This window comes from Phascolarctos cinereus, unplaced genomic scaffold (genome assembly GCF_003287225.1).
Source record: "Phascolarctos cinereus isolate Bilbo 61053 unplaced genomic scaffold, phaCin_HiC Scaffold_4;HRSCAF=312, whole genome shotgun sequence".
NCBI lineage: Eukaryota > Metazoa > Chordata > Mammalia > Diprotodontia > Phascolarctidae > Phascolarctos > Phascolarctos cinereus.
Genome location: NW_027555847.1, coordinates 585,391,969 through 585,414,400, shown reverse-complemented (window position 1 = coordinate 585,414,400; position 22,432 = coordinate 585,391,969). Strand labels below are relative to the sequence as shown.

The 22,432-nt window shown below is 36.8% G+C and overlaps 1 protein-coding gene across 4 annotated transcripts in view; it reads right to left on the bottom strand.

Annotated features, from left to right (window-relative positions):
• CIBAR1 (CBY1 interacting BAR domain containing 1) overlaps window positions 1-22,432 on the bottom strand; it is a 40,661-nt gene that overhangs the window by 17,073 nt on the left and 1,156 nt on the right. For 3 of the 4 annotated variants that reach the window (XM_078153661.1, XM_020972898.2, XM_020972896.2), the window contains exons 3-6: window positions 19,859-19,927; window positions 18,749-18,850; window positions 10,365-10,409; window positions 4,267-4,371 (exon numbers count right to left, since the gene is read on the bottom strand). In XM_078153661.1, coding sequence (XP_078009787.1) covers window positions 4,267-4,371; window positions 10,365-10,409; window positions 18,749-18,850; window positions 19,859-19,927 — 321 coding nt within the window. The remainder of the gene's footprint in view (window positions 1-4,266; window positions 4,372-10,364; window positions 10,410-18,748; window positions 18,851-19,858; window positions 19,928-22,432) is intronic. The other variant, XM_020972899.2, reaches the window with a different exon arrangement.

Here is a 22,432-nt window from a genome sequence, read left to right as displayed (position 1 = left end):
ATGTTTTTGTTCAGTTTTTTAATATACCTTGACACAACAAAAGATCTTTGATTTCATCCAGGTATTCTTTCAAAGACAGCTCCCAGCTTCTCTGTATTTCTCAAGTTGCAATGGTTGAAAAGCCTCATTACCTGGTGGTCATCCTTCTGGGAATGAGCCTCTCAGGACTTAAGTAGGCCGGTCCTTGGATCACAGACAAATAGTCCCTAGTGGGCTGCACTTGGAACTGTAGCACCATGATTGAGAGATGGAAGTGACCGGAAAGAACATTCCAGTTTACCATATGACCTGCCAGAGGGTTTGTCAAGGCTCTGCAGGCACATAGTCTTTTCAAATATGAAGCTATTTCCATGCCACAGATATACACTGGATTAAGTCTTCTGTGGAAGCTACAGAAAGCTAAATTTATCAAATCTGAATTACAGCTGAGTGAAAAAACAATAGTATTTCCCTACCCCCATATCATCAAGAATGTGTAAATCAATTTTAATATTACGTAGACAAGTGGAAGACTGCCAAGATTTTATGGTAACAGTGATTCTCAAATTTTCACTTGCCTGAAGCCTTGAGATCATTCTGGTTATGTTCTGAATAGAGACAGAAGAGTTCAAACAATAAAATTCCTCAATGAACAAGGTCCCTACCTCTCATCTGGGAATTCTTGCACACCCTAGACAGGGCCCTTGTAGCAGCAACCATCATAAAAGATCTGTTTAGGCTAGGGCTAAAGCTAATCAATTGATAGGTTCTAATCTACTGACTAGGGAGCTCTAATTTAAGGAGTAACAAAATAACAATCATGCAAGTTATAATCTATGGTACTGTTTTTTCTTTTAAAGGAAGAGAAGGGGGCAGCTAGGTGGCACAGTTGATAGAGCTCCAATCTTGGAGTGAAGAGGGCCTGAGATCAAATGTAGCCTCAGACACTTGACACTTACTAGCAGTGTGACCCTGGACAAGTAACTTAAGCCTGGCTGCCTCACCAAAAAAGCAACAAACAAACAAACAAAAAACTAAAGGAAAGGAAGTTATTCTTTGAGTTTTCTAACCATCTGATATTTCACAAATATGGAGTGTCCCAAAAATCTTAGTGCAGTTTTAAGCTTCAATAACTTAAGAAGTATAAATACTATAAACTTACAAAAACCATATGGAAGATTAAATTGGAAAAATATTGATTTTTTTAAATTACAATTCAACATAATCATCCTTTTGTGTTTTTACTCTTGTTGATTTTTGAACTCTGTAAAAACGTTCATCAGCTACTGCTACTCAGTAATTGAAAGGACTGCATTTGTAATCCTAACTTTAAAATTATCCAAGAATGAGGTTTTGATGCATATGTAAAAGTTCTAACATAAATCCACAAAAAAAAAGTCTAATGGAGACAGATCAGGTGACTGATGGCCAAGCAAGAGATCCTCCTCTACCAATCTATCAGTCTGAAAAAATGGCATCCAACCTTTTCTACATGGGCAAGGCATAATGATAGGGTGCCCTATCTTGTTAAAATTAAAACCAAATATTTAGTATACAAAATTCACAAAGCAAAATAAGTTTAAAAGAAATTTAAATTAACTTTCAAACTTTTTTTGTAATTTTGTAGCATTTATGTCTCTGAAGCTATTAAAGCTTAAAACTGCACTAAGACTTATAAGTTTGAAAATTATTTTTTCTCATATGTTCAACTGACATTTAATTATTTCTACTAATGGAGGTGGGGAGAAAAGAATTATGTACATGGAGTTGAAAGAAAAAATAGCACAGCAGGTGATATACTACTTGTCAGTATTTGGGTTCATACAGACAAGGCAAAATCTTAAAAGCAAGAGTTTTGAAATTATAACTAGGAAAATTGATTAAAAATACATTTTTTTTGCCAGAAAAGAAGAAGTTATATAACAAGGAGCTAGTTTACTAAAAATGTATAACCACATTCAACTCAGATATAAAATAATGGAGATGTTCATAGGTCCTCTACTGGAGGAGCAAGCAGACTTTAATATTTGTATTTAAAACTTCTCAGCACCATTTTTTAATTAGTTCTCTTCTTACAACAATGAAAAGCCTTATGAATGACTGGTTAGCAGCTGAAGAAAGGAAGATTCTAAACTTAGTTCATGTCAGGCAACTAGACTCCCACTTCTTAACTTAGGTATCTGTTCCCAGTTCTGTCCTTCAAGTAAAAACTAATTATTTTAGGATTAATCTTCCTCCCTGTTCTTTGCTCCTAGTCTAATAACAGAAGCCAATCCCTACAAAATTATTCTGTCTTGCCACCACTGTTGAGAGCTATCTTTGGAGAGCTACATAGGAGTTGGGCTGGCTCTAATAGGGACCGCTGAATAATTTGCAAAGCAGATTATCCAACAACAGATAAACAGCTTCCATCCAATTGCTAACTTATTGTACTTAAAGTTGTCAGGCAAGCACTACACATAAACTTACTTTAGTTAGTTTACTTTATGGGACAGACTAGGGGTGGGGAACCTGTGGCCTCGGGGCCACATGTGGCCCTCTTGGTCCTTGGGTGCAGCCTTTTGACCGAGTTCAAGTTTTAAGGGGATTTGTTCTGTGAAGTTTAGATTCAGTCAAAGGGCACCACCTGAGGACCTAGACAGCCACTTGTGGCTTTGAGGCCTCAGATTCCCACCCCTGGGATAGGCTACTCTCCTTAATCTTGTGTCTCAGGACCCTCCCTATGTCTCTACCTCTCTAACCTATTCCAACAAGGGAGGAGGAAGACAAAGATAGGGTATATAAAGGAAATATAATGGGGGGGGGAAGAGGAGAGGAGGGAAGGGAAAACAGGAAGAGAAACAGGAAAGAAAATGAAATAAAGTCAGGAAGAAGTGTTTGGCTATAAAGTAATGAGACTAATTTTCCTGTGTGGTAACTGTTCCAAAATAGAAATTCCCAAAATGTTTTGAGCAATAGCATTTTCATTTGAATAAACAAAAAGCCATTCAAAGGGGTTGTTGTAAAGGACAACAGTAATTTAAATTTACATACATAATTTATACATTACATATTATAATTATATATTACATATATATTTTATAAGCCTCATTACTTCATACATTTTATTCAATTCTTAAAGATGATAAAAAGGGGGAGGGAGATGGTGTATTAGAGACCACTGTAATCTGCCATTATAAAACAAAGTATAGGACTCTTAGCTGAGACAGAAAGGATCCATTTTATTGATTCAGAACCATTTGGCTACTAGTGGGACCACTTAACCATAAATCTTTCTTCTGACAAGGTAAGCTACATCATAATGAGAGATTAAAATATTAAAAGTTCAGCGCAAAATTTAGTTTCTTTTAAAGGCAGATTTGCTTTTAGAAAATGTCAGATTGGTTAAGTGTTAATGCTAATCCATCAATCAACAAGCACTTACCATGTGCCAGCCATTCAATGGCAAGTCAAGAAAGAAAATGATTGTGCTTGTTACAAAGAAACTTACAATGATAAAATGAAGCAAGAAAAGTCATTTCTGGATCAGTTTCTTAAAAAGACCATAAATTCCTATATGACTCCTCCCAAGTTATCTCAGAAGTGCCTGTAAAAATCTCTCCAAAGAGGCCCTTCTAAATTCTATGCTCTTTTGATTTGTTATAGTCTATCAGATATACTATATGCAGTAAGTATGAAGGCTTATTAGAGCTAAGTATAGCATCATATCATAATATATACAATTTTATATATCTGGCTATTGTATCCAGTTTGAGATAGCTGTACTTGAAAAAGATTTATTATATTAAGAGAATTTAGAATTGATTTGTGGTTATTTCTATTAAAAACTTGCCATCAGGACCTCTGTCAGTAACATAACTCTTTATTATAATTTCTATGGAAAAGCAGATTACACATACTGGTTTGATTCACAGTTCCTTTTCCAGAAATAAGCCTTTCTATAACTGTAAAGCTTGCATATATTTTTAATTCATAGAATTATGACTTTATAGCCTAACATCCCTAGAAAGTAGAAATAAGACTTCTGAAAAAAGCATTTTTTAAACCTTAACAATCACAGGGTCACAGAAAGGTTTGGAGGAGTCCTTAAAGTTCTATATTCCAACACCCTCCTTTTACAAATGAGTAAACTAAAGCACAAAGAAACAAAGTGACTTACAAAAGGTAGCAATTAGCACTGAGATAGTAAGGGGCAAAACCTGGACTATGACCCAAGATAGCCAACTCCAAACCTGCATTCTTCCCACTACTCGGTGCTGCCTTGTCAGCATGCTTTTTTTTTTTTACCTTTATGTCCTTTATTTTTTGCTTTTCAAAATTGTCAATTGTTTCCTCCAGATGCCGACTCGTTCTGGTAGCATCCATTGTAGCTCTCTGTAATTCAGTTTCTGCCTACAAAGATATTGACAAAATATATAAAACAAAAGAATCTCAGAATTGATTTTCTAAGCCCACCAGGAGAGATATATTGGGATACTAACGCACTGCCGAATTTATTTTTAATTATTGGGCTGTAGGTAAAACAAATGTAAATACCAAGGCTATCCTTAAGTCAGAACCATGGGATAAGTGTTTAATAGCATGGGCACCACTCATCCCTCTTCTTCACCTTGGAAAATGAATATGTATCCTATCAGGTTCAGTAAAGATGAAATCATTGAGTGACAAATAGCTGGCAAAAACCCCCCACAAAAAAAACCACCACAGAATCTAGAGCTGGAGGGGACTTCAGAAGCCACTTGGCCCAATTCACACCTGAATAGTAAGTTCTACAAAACTGCCAACAAGAAGTTTGTTAGCCTTGGCTTGATGGTCTTGAGGGGGAAACTACTACTCCCTGAGACAGCTCAAAAAGAATTTAAGATATTATAAAGTTCTAAATGTTAAAAAAGTTTTTCTTTATATCAAGACTAAATCTGACTTTTTGTAACTTCTTCCAATCGCTTTTAATTCCTTCCTTTGGGTCTAAGCAGAGCAAATCTTCCACTTGACTGTTTTTCAAATAGCTGAAAACATCTCTCATGTCCTCCTTGTCTTCTCTAAGCTAAATGTCTCCAACTATAGCATGATTTTGAAGCACTTCACCATCCCAACTGTCCTCTTTTAAATGCTCTGCAGCTTGTCAATGTTTCTTAAAATGTGGGGCCCAGAACTGAGCAAAATACTACAGATGAGTGCTGAGTAGAGAATCATACAGGATGGCATCTTCCTAGTCCTGAGGCAGCCTGCTTTTCTTTCTTTTTTTTTAAGGCACTTGGGGTTAAGTGACTTGCCCAGGGTCACACAGCTAGTAAGTGTCAAGTGTATGGTCTGAGGCCGGATTTGAACTCAGATCCTCCTGACTTCAGGGCCAGTGCTCTGTCCCCGCAGCCTGCTTTTCTTAATGTAGCCTGAGACTGCATTAGCTCTTTAGGCCACCATTATCACATTACTGGTTCACACTCATTTTGTAGCTCACAAAAACCGTTTGGACTTTTTCAGACAAATTGTCAAGTCATTCCTCCCTTGGTTTTCACTTGTGAAATCTGTTTTTTTAAAAATATAAGTTTAAGACTTTACATTTATCTCTATCAAGTTTTGTTTCACTAGATTTAGCTCAATGTTTTAGCCTGGCATGACAAGATCTTTCAGGATCCTGTCATCTAGCCGACTTTCCTATCTTTGTCACTTAAATATGTTTGATAATCATATCACTGTTATCTTCAAGTCATTAATAAAAATGTTAAATGGAACAAGGCCAAGCAAAGACCCCTGAAAAACCACATTCAAGATAATACCGAATGACTACTTGTTTAGTGTCAGCATTCAACTTGTTCTGATTCTACCTAACTGAAATGATAATATAGTCTACAGCTTTCTACCTTTTTTCACAAGAATACTATGAGAGATTTTACCAACTATTTTTCTAAAATCTAAGAAAATACAGTTACAATATAACTCTCTCTAGGAGCCTAATAATGTAAAAAAAATAAAAAAAGAAAGGTTTACATAAGTATGCCTTGCTGTTTCTGATAACTGCGTTCTTCTAATGTTCACTAATCATTCCTTTAGAATTTTTTAGAGTTCCATTTTGGTGTTTTTCCTGGAATCAAAGTCAAGTTTACTGCACTAGAGTTTAGAAACTCCACATGTCTGTTTTTCAAAAGCCCAGAATTTCCCCGAGTCCTGCAGCACCTCTATTCCCCTGTGATAGCAGCTCTGTAATCACATCTGCCAGTTCTTTCAATACAATGGGATGTAATTCATTTGGCCTGGTGACTCAAACTCATAGAAAGCAATTAAGTGCTTTTTCACTATAGCCCCCCTCCCTCCTTTATCTTGGTGAGTATTATATAGATCTAGAGCACTTTCTGTTCATTTCTGGACAGCATTGAGATCATTCTTCTTGGCTGAGGGAAAAAAAACAAGAATTTAACAACATTCTGCCATTCATTAATGTTGTTTCATCTACCTCAGCAATAGCTACCCCTGCTTTGAACTTTCACTTTTCCCCAGTGTAGCTTAAAAAAAAAAAGACCTTTTGTCCTTGCCAGTCTCAGCTCATCCTGTGCTTTCATACTCCTGAACCATTCTTATAGGGTTCTGACATGCTACTCTATCCATCTTATGTTGCCTGCCCTGGCTTCCATATTCTACACGTCATTTAAACAAAATTATTCTGAATTTAACATCAAAAAGAAGACCATTTCCTTAGACAAAGTGGAACAGAAAGATACATAAGTGATCCTCTATTAAGTATAGCTTGATTTGTATAAATATACACATAGAAAATAAATTCAATGTTACTTTCAAAGTTGTCCTACTTATTTGAGTTTCTCCTTGAACTTCCTTCTGTTCCCTTATGTGAATTTTTAAAGATACTTCAATGATATTCTTTTATTCCTCTTTTTTTTGGCAGCTCTATCAATAGCTTTCCCCTTTCCTCCCCCTTAACCTCCATAAAGAGGAAAAACACAATCCTTACAGCAAATGAGCATAGTCAAGTAAAACCAAATCCACACATTTGCCAAAAACATGGCTCATTTTGCAACTTGGCTCCATTATACATCAAGAAGTAGGGTAGTATGCTTCATCATTGGTCCTGTGGAATCATGGTTGGCTTTTGCATTAATCAGAGTTCCCACGTCTTTCAAAGTTGCTTTAAAAAAAGACAGACTTGTATAAATTGTTTTTGCGGTCCTATTTACTTTACCCTTCATTCATTAGTTCATATTGCCCAGGATTCTCAAAATGTGGAGGAACTACTGAGGGAAACTGTTATTCTGTACCTAGTTCTTACCAACAAGAAAAAACTAGCTGTTGGAAGTAAAAATGAGACTCTTGAGAGGGTGTTGGTGGGAATAGAAATGTCTCTGTTATAAATAATAGCTGCTATAAGTATTTTTGTACATACAGATCCCTTCCTTCTTTCTTTGTTCTCTTTGGGGGTATATTGGGGTCAAAGTTAGAGTACAGTGACTTTTGGGGCATAGTTCAAAAAACTGCTTTTCAGAATTACTGGACCAATTCCTAACTCTACCAGTGGGATACCCATGTGCCTATGTTCTTTTACCCTTTCAAACAATGGTCATTTGGGGGTTTTTTGGGTCATCTTTGCCAATCTGATGTGCAATGTAGAACTTTAGTGGTATTTTATAGTTTATATTTCTCTAATTAATAGTGATTTGGAGCATTTTTTTCATGTGTTTTTGATCACTTGGATTTCTTTCGAAAACTGCTTGTTCACATCCTTTGACCTGAACATCTTTCAAAATCCAAGTTCATCACTAAGTTCCCTGTGTATTCACATAGGTCTCTATATAACACCCCTTTTAATCAGCAGAATTTTTCCTCACTATGTCTTTCTTATTTAATTTTGAGAACTTGCCATATTTTCAGGGTTGGCTTCCACTCTAGGATTTGAGCCCATGCCATTCTTTGACTTTCTGAAACGCTTTCTAAAAAACTAAGAGTGCAAGTCTCAGAGTGGTCATCTCTTGCTCCTCTTTCCCTTGGTTCTTATTATTTCCACTCTAAGAACTAGTTTTTCCTTGTTGGTAAGAAACGAATTATAGAATAACAGTTTCCCCATTAGTTCCTTCCCACTTTGAAGGCTGAAATAAATTACCATTAAGGTTTGTTGATCAATTATTATCTGCTTTGCTTTTGGCACAGAGAGAGCTCAAGCAGATAACTGGATAAATGAAAATTCTTCCAGCGCTACTTTATCATGTCTCTATGCTGCAAGGCTTGTTCATTCTGAATTTATCATCTACTTTCTTTTTCTTGCTGAGTTATATTCTGCCAACAATAATGCTCCTATTTCTATGGCAATCTTCATCTAGAAAATCTCCGCCTCAGAGAACACATATGGTTCCTGCTTAGTGTATATTCTTTATATGTGACATAACCTTTCTGAGCCATATTCTAATTGTATTTCCAGTGTCTCAAAGACAAAGATGTCAGATAAGGTCCTTTGCATTTGGTTCTTTAGTTCACCCCATGCTTTGTGCATTTGTGTACAGACAGTCTGTGTTTTCTGTACATTTCTGGGCCCTTCTATTGCTATCTTCTTAGTATACATTCTTCCTATATGACATGACTTTTTGAGCCACTGAGGAAGAAATAGCTAGGCATAATGTGAGTTGAGTTCCAGATTCTGGGAAAACATACTTCAAAGATTTAGAAAGAGTATAGGTAGGATAATTAATACACTGAAGACAGGATTCAAAAAGACAGGCTAGAACATTAGGCCAAATACACTAAAATGAAATTTCACAGATATAAAATGTACAGTTAGGTTAAAAAATAAACTTTACAAAAGATGGGACAGCCTTGGCTTGATAGCAATTTGTCTGGAAAAGATATAGTGTTTTTAAAGACTGAAAACTGAATAGAAGTCGTGTTATACGGCAGGCAAGAAAGCTAATGAAATCTCAGAAAGTGTTAAGAAAGGTAAAAGACTAGGAAAGCTGTGACAGGAATAGTCCACCTCGTCCCTGCCATGTGGGCCAAGCTAGTTATTTTCTTAAAAGGCAAGGAAGCCAATCGTGAAACTTGACTGGTCCAGGGCTGGTCACCTAAGGGCATAAAATGGGCCAGCCTCACAGGAGGATGTACCATTAACCATGGGAGTCACCCTGCTGACCAGACAGGTTTTTGTATGGAGGTAAGCCAATGCTGTATTCTTGTAGATTATCTCTTTCACGTTATAGCTAAGTAGATCTCCTTTTGTTAATTGTTAAATTGCCCACAGAAGTCTCATTTCATTCCAATCTTGAACCTCAGTTACCAAACTGGCCTCAGTCAGGCTAGGTCTACAATAGAAATGGTAGCTCAACTGCACTCTGCCCTAAGTCAAATTTTCTGTAGTACCATATTCAGTTCTGAGTGCTACATTTTAGAAAGCACGTTTACAAATTAGAGAACATCCAGAGCCAAAGCAATATGATAAAAGACCTCAAGTTACCATATGAAGGTGGATTTAAGAAAATAAGTGTTTAGCATGGAGAAAAGAATACTATAGAGAGACATATCTTAAGGGCCATCAAGTAGAAGAGATATTAGATTTGTTTCGTTTAGCCCAAAAATACAGAGCCAGGAACTGTGGGTAGAAGGGTTAGCATGTGAAACTGGCATTTCGCTTGTTCTGACTGACACTAGGAGTACAGAATTAGAAGAAACAGATGGAAGCTGTTGAGGCAAATTAAAACACGAAATTTTAAGAAAAAAATTTCTGACAATTAGAGTTGTACAAACATTGACTGGGCTGCTTTTTAAGGTAGTGGTAAGGTCTTCAGAATAAGGTTGAATATGACTACTTATCAGGGATGTTGTGGAAGAGATAGATACCTGTTCAGGATGGGTTGGAGTATATGTCTCTGAGTTCCCATCCTACGCTGAGATTTTGTGATAATGAGGATGACAATGATTTTAATAATGCTGAGGACAGAGACTGAACCAGTGATTTCCTTAGTACAAGAAATTCCTTCTATTAATGCTGACTGGTATCTTCTCTACAACTCAGAGTCTTAGAGAGTTGCCTAACACACTGATAAGTGGGATTTGGAGGATAACACTCTAGCTGCTATATCACACTAATTTTCATAAAGCACTCTAAAATTTGCAAAGAACTATAAATATATCATTTCATTTGATCCTCACAACAACCATGTGAAACAGATGCTATTATCATCATTTTGCAGATGAGGAAACTGAGCTGGAGAGGAGTTAAATTACTTGCCCAGAGTCATATAGTTTGTAAGTGATTGAGGCACAATTTAAACAAGAGTATTTTTATTTCAAGTCCAGCATGCTATCCACTATTCCACCTCTGCCTCAGATAGTGGTTTCTACAGTGATTTTAGAATTAAATGTGTTTGTGACAAAACTCAAAAAGGATTTACTCTAATGATCCATCTTGAGAACACCATGCAATTACCCACCTGTGACTGAAATTGTCTATAAAGGAAAAAAAAAGATTCTCAAAGATAATATAACAATATTTTCAAATTAAAGTTATGCAATCTTAATTATGGATAATTCAGAGACATTCTGACAGCTTACAAACAGTGATCATTCAAAATTAGGTGACATATATACTAACCCTTCCCCCATAAAAAACCTAAGTTTTTATTAAGATCAATTAATAAAAACATTCTTCTCTGTTAAAAGGCTGAGTTTCTTTTAAATATAACCACCATACAGAGGACATTTCAAACACAAGGAAGTACATTTGAAGTCATGAATGTTACTGAGACTTGAGGAGAAAGTGAAACATAGACAGGAGAGGATAATGTGGAATAGCAGTTTATATTAAGTATAAATACTCATGTGATAAATCTAGCTACTAGAGTGCAAAGTACAATGTATAACTTTTGTGTAAGGATCAACAGAGGTAATATTGTTATAAGAGGATACTATGGACAATTTAGACAGGAGGTAGAAACAGAGGAATTCCACTATGGAGGCATGATGGAGAATTTCCACTACTCAGTTATCTATTCGAAGCATTCACTGCCCAAAACAGCGCAAATAATACATTTCTGTACTCCTTTAAAAATATGTTTAATCTTCAAAAACTAGAAGAACCAAAGAAGGGTGATTCTGTTCTGGCCCTGATTCTTACCAATAAATATAGAGCAGTTACTGGGTCGAAAAAATGAAAATGCTGACATGGGGGAAATGATCAATACTATCTCAGAATTTGTTAGAGAGACAAGAAAATCCAGACATATATGACATATACTCAAGATTTGGGAATGGCAGATTTTTAAAAGGTTTCACTGAGAAAGGACAGAAAAGATCCCATGGCCTAAAATTCTATAAGTAAAGGACAGAAAGCTTTCAGGAATCAAAAAACAAAAAACCCAACCAATTTATTAAACAGATACAATTCCAATGAAAAAGAAAAGGAAGAACTGTCCAAAGAAACCAGTATAAAGGTACAGGGAACTTAATGAGAAATTTGGACTTAAAATTGAAATCTAAAAATTTATAGAAGCCAGAACAGGTAATGAAGGATGAAACAGAAACCTGGTACAGCCTGGTAAAAATAGTATCAGAAGTGTTAGAGCTCAGAAAGAGGTAAGGCTGGTGAAGAATGCTAAGGACTACATTTATTTTTTCAGTTCTTTTGGGGAAAAAAGGAGTATCAATGAAGGGATGACTCCAAGAGTGTGCTGGGGCCAGCCTGCACTGACTTGTTAATTTCTAAATTTTCAGTGTGTGCATTCACACCTTACAAATTGGCAAATGCTACAAATCAGGTCTTGATTTATTGGTTTTTTGATTGTCTAAATTAAAGTGACAGAAAAATGTTAATAATGCAGACTAAACTTATAAGTGTGTTGTACACTATTTTTTTTCCTGAAGAGCTAGTTATTAAACTTTTACTAGCTCATCATGAGCTCCCTCTTCTTCATCTATCACTTTGATGCCTTCACGTTCTCCTCCTTTACCTCTATCTCACATGATGAAGTGGCCTTGCTCCTTATCAAGAATAACGCTTGTACTTGTTCAAGAGATCCCATTCCATCCTGTTTCTTCCAACAGATTGGCCCCTCTGTTATCACCACTCTGTTGCTTTTTTCAATCTCTCCCTCTCTACTGGCTCATTTCTTACCGCCTACAAACATGTTCATGTCTCCCTTATCCTGAAAAAAACCCCCCTCAGTTGATCCTTCCATCCCCACTAACTACTGTCCCATGCTGCTTCTGCTTTTTATAGCTAAACTCCTCTAAAAGGCTGTAGATGCCTCCACTTCCTCTTCTCTCACTCTTGTTAACCTCTTACAATCCAGCTTCTGAACTCAGCATTACACCAAATTGCTCTCTCCAAAGTTACCAATGATCTCTCAGTTGCCAAATCCAATGGAATTTTCTCAGTCCTCATTCTTCCTGACCTTTGCAACCTTTGACAATTGATTACCCTCTCCTCCTTGATACTCCCCTTCTAGATTTTTGGGAGACCACATGCTCTTGGTTCCCCTCCTATATATCCAACCACTTCCTCTGTTAGATGCTCATCCAAATTATATCCTCTAACAGGCAGTGTCTCTCAGTGTTTTGTCCTGAACCTCCTTCTCATCACCTCTGTATTATTTCACTTGGTGATCTCATTACTTCCATGGATGTAATTACCATCTCTATGCTGATTTTCAAATCTACCTATCCAACCCAAAACTCTCTGATGATCTCCAGTCTCTTATTTCCAACTTCCTTTTAGATACCTTGGAACTGGATGTCTGGTAGATATCTTAACAAAATCAAAACAAAACTCTTTATCTCTCTCCTACCCCCCCCACCACTCCCCACTCTCTCAGGCTCACAACATAGGTGTTATCCTTTACTCTCTCACTCCCCATATGCATCCAGTCTGTTACTAAGGCCTGTTGATGTCACAACTGGCGTCTCTTGAACATGCCTCCTCCTTTCCTTTGACACTGCCATTACTCTGGTACAGGCCCTTATCATCTCATCTTTGGATTATCGCAATAACCAGCTAGTGGGTCTGCCTGCCTCAAGTCTCTTCCCACTTCAATTCATCTTCCATTTAACTATTAAACAGAAAAAGCATAGTCCCAGCATGACTCACCCCCCACCCCACCTGATAAACTCCAGTAGCTCCCTATTACTTCCACGATCAAATAAAATTGTTTGACAGTCCATGCGATTCATAACTCAGCCCTCTTCTACCTTTCCAATCTTCTTACACCTTACTCCCTGCCATGTACTCTTCAATCCAGTGACACTAATGTCCTTGCCGTTCTTTGAACAAGACATGCTGTCTCCTGACTCTGGGCATTTTCTCTCATTCTTCCTATGCCTGGGATGCTTTTTTAATCTCTGCCTCTTGGCTTCACTGGATTCTTTTAAATCCCAACTAAAATGCTACCTTCTACAAGAAGCCTCCTGCAACCTCTCTTAATTTGGGTGCCTTCCCTCTCTTAATTTATTCCTTATAGGTTCCGTATGTGGCTTGTTTGCACATATTTGTTTGCCTGTTTTCTCCCCCATTAAACTGTGAGCTTCTCAAAGGCAGGGGCTGTCTTCTGCCTGTTTGTATCCACAATGCTTAGCACAGTGTCTGGCACATAGTAGGCGCTTAAGTCAGTACTGACTGACCCCCCCCCTAGATTAGACCCATACCTATAGTGGATTGATTGCCAAAGGCAGGAGATGACAAAGAGAGGTTGAGGCAATTTGATTCCTGTTTTGCTTTCATTTTCTCTGCCAAAGAAATGAATTTTGTACTGGAAAGCAGAGAATACAAATGATACCATTCAGTACAGGCAGGGAGACTCTAAAACATACCTAGGTGCTTTTGATAAATTCCAGTCACTAGGATTAGATGAACTACATCCCAGTATGCTGAACTGGCAGATAGGACCGATAAAGCCTTTTTCAATTATATTCAAAAATTGTGAAAAACAGGAGAGTTGCCCCAAGAAAAAGGCAAAGGTAGGCCAGGCTTAAAAATAAAAGAGAGAATATTTTTCTTCTCAATGTTACAGAGCAGATTCTTAATCAAATATAAGTTGGACTTAATGACTTCTGAGTTCTTTTCCAGGTGTGAAATTTATGAGTTCAGTCTTGGATATGTTGAGTTTGAGGAGCTGGAAGGATATCTAGGTGAAGGTATCAAAAGGGGAATTGGAAATTCATGATTGGAATTTAGAGGAAAAATCTATGCAGAAAATACAGATTTGAGGATCACCTGAAGAGACAAAGAGAACAGGTTAGTGTACAAATTATAAACTAATGGGCTTAATTTAGATTTCTACCACAATTCTAGAATCTGTTACACTATATGGCTGATTAAGTGAACAACTAGAAAAGGAAGCAATGATTATAGTATGTCTTCATGAATAGGTCATACCACACTAAATTAATTTTTCTGACAATGGATTGTTTTTGACTTAATTTGTATCATCGTCACCCCCAGCACATATATAATGCTTTAAAATTTGCAAAACACTTTATAAATATCATTTTATCTTCACAACAACCCTGGAAAGTAGATGCTATTACTACCCCCATTTTACAGATTTCAAAACTGAGGCAAACAGAAGTTAAGTGACCAGGGTCACTAAGCTAGCAAGTATCTGAGGCTAGATTTGAACTCAAGTTCTCCTGACTCCAGGTCTCGTACTTTCACTACACCCCAGAGCTTAGCAGTGCTTACCATGTAGTATGTGCTTTTTGTTGACTTGACTTAAGGAGAATGCTGTAGTTAAATTAACCTGGATTTTAGGAAAATATCTGATAAAATGCTGATACTATTCTTGTAGAAAAGATTGAGAAATGTGGACTAGAACAAAATTCTCCAACAATTAAATTGAGGTGGAACTGGATGAATGGAAGGACTCAAAGGTTAGTCTATGAGGGTTCAACATCAACTTGGAAGAAGGCCTCTAGAGGACTTCCCTACGGATCTGTGCTTAATCTTATGCTGTTCACGTTTCTGTCAAGAATGTTTACAAAAGTACAGATGGAATGCTTACTGAGTTTTGAGATGAAATAAAGTTGGCAGGAATAGCTAATAAAGTGGATTAGAGAATCAGAATGCAGAAAGTTCATAACAGGATAGAACACTGATCTGAATAAAATAAAATGGAACTTTCCAGGGAAAACGTAATCTTCTACTTGGTTCAAAAAAATCAATTTTACAAGTACATGTTGGTGGAGGTATGGCTATATGTGGGAAAAATAACTGAGGGTTTTAGTAGACTGCAAGCTCAATGTTGAGTTGACACTGACACTCATCCTCAAATGGTTATCATCAATTTGGGTGTTTGCCCCAATGATTTAGGTCCTAAAGCATAGGTACATGTCTGTTCTTTGTGCCTCTTGTTCATATCTTCCCATAAGTACACCTTGGAGGTCCATCCGACTTCTATGATTTCTTCTGAAATCATATGAATAACAATGGAGCACGTGAATTGTCCACTTGAACTGTTACCCCTCAATCTTGCCATATGAGAATTCATGACTTTTATTCCTGTTTTTCTTTGAAGGTCCTTATTATCTGTTGCAGCCTGTCATGTTCCATATATGTAGCAAAATAACAACACTGGGAAAATACTGATATTACAAAGATGGACCTGCAGAAAGTTGGAGTCATTAAAAGAGCTTAGGATTTCCTGAAGACAATCCAGACTGCTCTCCTCTCCTAAGTCTGGATCAAACTGGCTGTCTATTTGTATCTTCACACACGTATATGTGTATATTTGTGTGCTCTACAGGTTTTCCTTCCAACTGCATGTTGTATAACAGGCAACTAGATGGCAAGTGTATAAAGCACTAGACCCGGATTCATATCTAAGTTCAAATCCAGCTTCAGACACTTAGTAGTTTCATCTGTTAAATGGGGACAATAATAGTACCTACCCCTGTGATTGCTGTGAGGATCAAATGAGAAATAATTGCAGAGTGCTTAGCATAGTGCCTGGCATATAGTAAGAGCTACATAAATGTTAACTATTATTATTATTATTGTTGTTGTTGTTGTTATATGCATTCTTCATCCACTTGGTTTTTTTCCCCCATGTGTATGATTAGGCCATGTGTTTGGTGATTACAAATCTTTTCCAGAAGATTCTGCAATGTTCTGTGGCTTGATCCAACAAACTTACAACACCTGCAAACAGGAGTCTGACCTCACCATTTATACATAATACCACTGCAATTTAGACTCTGTTGGATAACCCTCATCACAGTAGCAAATGCCTTGGTGAATCTGAGTGTCTTGTTTAATGCTTCACCAGATTTTTGTGATCAGAGTGGGTCAATAAACAAGGCTGTCTCTGTTGTTCTATCTTTTGAAGCTGTCTCTTTTACATAAATTTTGATATATGTACAAGAGTGTTTCTTGTTAGAAAACAGCCTTTAAGGTATCATTTTTTTCTACAAAATCACATGCTTTTTATAATCAAGAAACAATAAGCACATTGGAATCTTATGTCTGCTACATCTTTCAGTCAATTGTGTGACCAAGATGTATGATGAAATACATGAAATATCACTTGTGAAAGCCTGCTTATGTCCTATTGATACCTTCATTTAAGATGTCACTGATACATGTAGGCTCAAATTTTATACAGATGGTTAAAATAGGCACACGAGTCAGTAGTTGCTGATGTTCTGTCCTTTAGACCTTCAGCACAATGTGCTATGGCAACCAAAACAACAAATGTAATTTCAGGCTGCATCAAGACAGGTTTAGCATGGGGAGGGAAGTGGGAGTTTTACCATGCTCTGCCCTCATCAGATCATATCAATCCTGCATTCACTTCGATAGATGATATTCTGGAAAGACTAGATATCCCAGAAAACATCCAGGGCAGTTTAACCAGGATAGTGAAAGGCTTTGAGGACATGTCATATAGAGATTAGCTGAATGAATTGCGAATATTTAGATTGAAGACTTGGAGGGAAAATGACAGGTATTTTAAATATTTGAATGGCTGTCTGATGGAAGAATTAGGCTTGTCCTAATACACCCCAGTGACTAGAGAAAAGAAAGAGGTTTGTGTTTGAAGTCAGGAAAAACTTCCTAAAAATTTGAACAAAATGGAATTTGTTGCCTCAGGAGGAAATGAGCTTCTCCACACTAGAGGTCTTCAAGTAAATGTTGGATAATTATTTTTGTTGTATACAGAAGTCTTATTCAGTTTATGTGTTGGATTGGAGGATTCTTATTCAGGTATGAAGTGGTATTAGTACACTTTGTAGAAGGCTGTCATTGAAGGAAGGAGATAGTACTTTAACTTGATGGGTAGCATGCTCATAGGAAGCTTTTTTTTTTCCTTTAAGGGGAAACTAAAAATTTACTATGTGTATGGAGGAATAACTAGTACAGGAGAAATTTAAGATAAAAATGAAAATAGAGTTGATAAGTAGAGTGAGTTCAAGGCCATAGAGGACAGAATAACTGGGATAAAGAATACAGATGAATGTATTAGCTTTGGCAAGAACAATACTCTCCATCTTTTTAGATGAAAGAGGAAGAGAGAATGAAGGTATAGTGGGGTTTGGAATATCTGAGGAGGAAAGATGGTCTCAGTATTTTTAGTAAAGTAGTAGACAAGATAATGGGGTAGAGAGGTGAAAGGAGAACTGAACGCTTAAAGAATATGATAGAGATGTTACAAAGACCATATGTGAAGAATGGAAAGACCTGTGAACTGATGCTAAGTGAAAGAAACGCAGGAAAGCATATGACTACTGTCATGTAAACAGAAAAAACAACAACAAAACAACCAAAACTGAATGCTTTAAAATTATAATGACCAAAGCAGGCCCCAAAGAAGATAATTAGAAGATACCTTTCCTTATTCTTTGCAGAGGTAGGGGATTATGGGTGTGGAATACTGCATATAATGTTAAAAATTTTTGATGCATTTTTTAGCCTTTCTGAACTGTTTTTCCTCCTCTTTATTCTTTGTTACATGGGAGGGGAAGGATGGAGTGCTACAGTGAGAAATACAGGTGATGTAAAAATAAAAAAAAACTTAAAAAAAGGAGTGAGATAAAAACTAGATGAGGAAAGAAGAGAGAGGTATGGAACTGATAACTCTGGAGCTATTTTTTTTCCTTCTCTACAGGTAGGCAGAAAGCAGCCAGAGACTATTTTCTGTTCAATGTAAAATTGTCAATAATGAAGCACATTCAAGAGGAAGACAGTTAAATGGGAAAACTTTCAGTTGTATTCTAGAATTCCCATCCCGATCATTTTATTTTTCACTATGAGAATGAATCTTTAAAATTATTCTTAAATCTCCCAAGGAACGTTGGTTATTTGTAGAATAGGTGGTTGTCTCGAAGCTGATTTTTTTAAAAAGTGTGTGGGACTGAGGGTTATGTTAAGAAAACTTATTTTCTTCCCAAAAAAATAAACATAAGGAAGAATTATGAGAATGTGCTTTGATTGACTTCAGCCAATTCATGTACCATTGGAGTCCTACAAACCATTTTTATATTTCTGGCCATCAAAACCCCTTGGCTCATGGAAATACTGTTGTTTTTTATACTGTCACCATACAAAAAGATGTACATTTTCTAGAAATCCTGTAGAGAACTGTTTAAGGGAATCAATTAAAGTATTATTTTTACAATGAATAATTTCTAAAGTTGGAAAAGAAAACCTAAAATCCTTTTAAAGTAGGAACTCTAAATTCTCTGACCATGCTATGTTTTTAGTAAATGTAAATAGTCAGTTTTTCAAAGGAGATTACCTTTCTATCAAATAAATTAAAAAATTCTTTTTTCTTCAAAATTTAAAGGATACTATAACATGCCGATCTGATGGATTCCGCTGACGTGTTCTTTCTAGTTGAGTTAACTGCTTAGCTTCTCGATTCTTTGCTGTTAGAGTTGCTTTGAGATCCTCCTGTAGACATATTTACTTTCTGGTAAGTTACTGCTTTATTTACCCATTAACTCGGAGCTACAATAATAGGAAAAAGTCCCTTGCTTAATATGAATACTTTTACTAAAAGAATTCAGACTTGCACACTTTGCACATGTATAGGTTTACAAGGCTCTTCTTCACTTTACAAAAATAATGCTATTTCCATAATACTTTAAGAATCTTGATATCATCATACATGACAACTCTGCCCTGTCTTAGAAGATGGCTTAATGAATTGTTATGCTTACAAAGTGATTACACCTGGATACTAACTCTCTGGTGGTGGCCCTTTGTATCCTTAGCTCTGCTGCTGTAATGAAGTTAGAATTCTGGTTTTGCCACCTATGTGACCTCAGAAGTCACTTAACACTTCCTAGTTTTCAGTTACCTCCCTAGTAAAACATGAGGGTTGGAATAGATTCCATCTCTAAGATCCCATAGACTTCAGACAAAAGGCACAAAATCCACTGCTGAGGCCAAGCAAAGCCTTTTCAAGTTGGTAGGACCTGCCAGAACCTGTGCTCCACTGGGACTGCCTTCAAGAACATGGAGTCACCTCACTACAGCAAGTAGGGCTTTAGTGGAAGAAGATGCAACTATACAGTTAAGAATAATTTTACTCTCTCTATTTTTATGACTAACTTGTACATAAAAGGTCTTCCAAAAATCTAAGTGCAGTTTTAATAGCTTTAATTACTTAAAACTGTACTAAGACTTTTGGAATACCCTGCATAGAATATAAGTAAAATTAGAATGTCTTACATTTGTATAGTTTTATAATTTTGAAAATATTTTTCAAAAACAACCTTTTCATCTAATTCCATTTAGTTACAGGCAATCATCTTCCAAAATCTATAAAAACAGATAACTTGACCCCTCACTCCACTTTTTATATATGAACTTTTTATAAAATGACCACTGGCACATGTACATGAATAACCCTTGCCAGATCAGCTAGTAACAGAGGGTAGAAATCCATGCACTTACCCGTTTCATTTTCACAATAGTTCCATAAGTTTTCAAAGGTTCAACTACTTTGGCTTCAAGTCTTTCAACCTATCGGCAAAGATTACAAAGTATAACTGAAACAAAATATAGGAATAAAATACTTTCAAAATTAAATCTAGTGCTAATTTTATCCGAGTACAATCACTACATAAGTCAGTTTTTTTAAAAAAAGAATCAATCTGATTTTTTACCATAATGTTTTTTCTAGATAAATTTTAAGGGCAATTACCAGAAATATTTTTAAATCTTATAAATTATATGTACAATTCAAATAAATTCACTGGCCTCCAAAACACTCCATTCTCTGGGATCTGGGCATTTTCTTTAGCTGTTTGTTCTCCATACGTGGAATGCTGTCTCTCTACATCTTTGTTTCTTGACTTTTCTAGCCTCCTTAAAGTCTCAGCTAAAATCCCACCTTCATAAGAAGTCTTTCAATAATAGTACCTTTCCTCTATTGATTACATCCAATTTATCCTGTATATAGCTTATTTGTATATATTTGTTTTCAAGCTGTCTCCATCATTAGATTGTGCGCTTTTTAAGGGCTAGGACTATCTTTTACCTTTCTTTGTATCTGCATAACTTAGTACAGTCCCTAGCACACAGCAGGGGCTTAAAAAAATGTTTACTGGTTGACATCTCAAATAAGATAATAAATGCATCAATCAACAAGCCATTATTTAGTGCTTACTATGTGTCAGGCCATGTGCTTAGTGAGAGAGATAAAAGAAAAAGCAAAAGAAAGGTCCCTGCCCTCAAGAAATTTACATAGTATTGGTGGAGGCAACATCTATAAACCAGAACATACAGAAGGAAGGAAGGAAACCTTAGGTGCCACTTGCTGTTCTGACTCTTTGTGACCCCATTTGGCGTTTTCTTGGAAAAGATACTAGAGTAGTTTGCCATTTCCTTCTCCAGCTCATTTTCTAGGTAAGGAAACTGAGGCAAATGTGGCTAAGTGTCTTGCCCACACAGCTAGTAAGTGTCTGAATCCAGATTTGAATTCAGGTCTTTGTAACTCCAGGCTCAGTGCTCGATTCACTGGACTTATGTGCTACTTGAGCTGAGTCTTAAATGACACCAGGAATTCTATGAATTGGGAAGTTGTGGGGAAAACATTCCAGGCACAGGGACCAGCCAATACAAAGGCAAAGGGATGGGATTTGAGGAGCCTAAGCAGACCAGTAGTGCTGGATCTTAAGAATTGGAAAGGGATGATAACACCAGGTTGTGAAGCACTTTAAACGCAAAACAAAAGACCCTATATATAATCATGAGAGGTGATATGATCAGACCTATGATTGAAGAAAATCAATTCGGCAGCTGTGCTAATGGTGATGTATTGGAGGAAAGACTTGAAGAAGACAAACTGAAAGGCTACTGCAATTGTTCAAGCAAGGGTTGATTAGTACCTAAATTAGGGTGGTGGTTTTGTGAGTGGAAAGAAAGGGACTATGTGTGAATTGCTGAGCAAGAAATTCCAAGATTTTGAATATAAATTGATAAGTGATCAAGGGAGAGGACTGGAAGAGATTCTGAGGTTGTGAAGCTGGAAAACTGGAAGGATAGCGGAGCAGTTTGCGTAAAGGCATGGAGTTAGAAGACAGAATGTTGTGTGCGGGGAATGAAAGAAGGCCAATGTCGCTGGAAAAAAATGTGCAAAATGAAGTCATGTATAGAAGCATTTATAAGAAGACAGTAATTTGTGTAAGTATAACTCATCACCTGAATACAAACTCTGAGAAGTCATGCCCTGCACAGGCACTTAAACGTTTGAATGATAATAGATCATGAAAAGAAGGCATCTACAAATGAAAAATGTACTCTAGTGAAGACAACACCATCTGGGGATCACAATTCTGAGTGACAAATTAACACTGCCTTCCTCTAAATACCTTTACAATAGTATAAATATAAATGAAATAATTCAAGTAAAAGCTCTTTGCATTGTTACAAAGAAAAAAATACTATCAAAATAATCAATATATTACTACAAAGTCTACTGATACCCATGACATAAAATGAGATACCCCAACCTTTTTCAGGTTGGCACCTATCTATAAATTTGCTGGGGCAAGGGTAGGCAGGGGAGAGATTAGAAGAGACAGCAAGGGGAATGGCCTCTCTTAGTCAGTCATATACATCCTTTATTCCCCATCAGAGTTGTACACTTACACATATACATCCTCTCTTCTTCAGTCACAGCTAAAAATTTGTGAAAAGAAGTGGGGAAATCTAGGACTTCATGCCATAGCACAGGAATCTAGGATTTACAATTGGCAGGGTTCTATGTAGAACAATCTCCTGAGCCTTAGGACACTTATGAAAAAAATACCATAAGCAACCTGAGGCTCAGAAGACAAGTGACTTGCCTAAGGTACCAGACCAGTCTCACTCCACTTTGCCACCTGCAGCCTTGACCGGTTTCAACGGAACAAGATGCTCCTCCCAGGACAAGGTTATCACTTTACTCTCATCACCTTGCTGCTAACTCAAACCTCTTCTCCCCTCTGATTGGAGGGCTGAAGGGTGGAGTATTCCTCCCCAAAC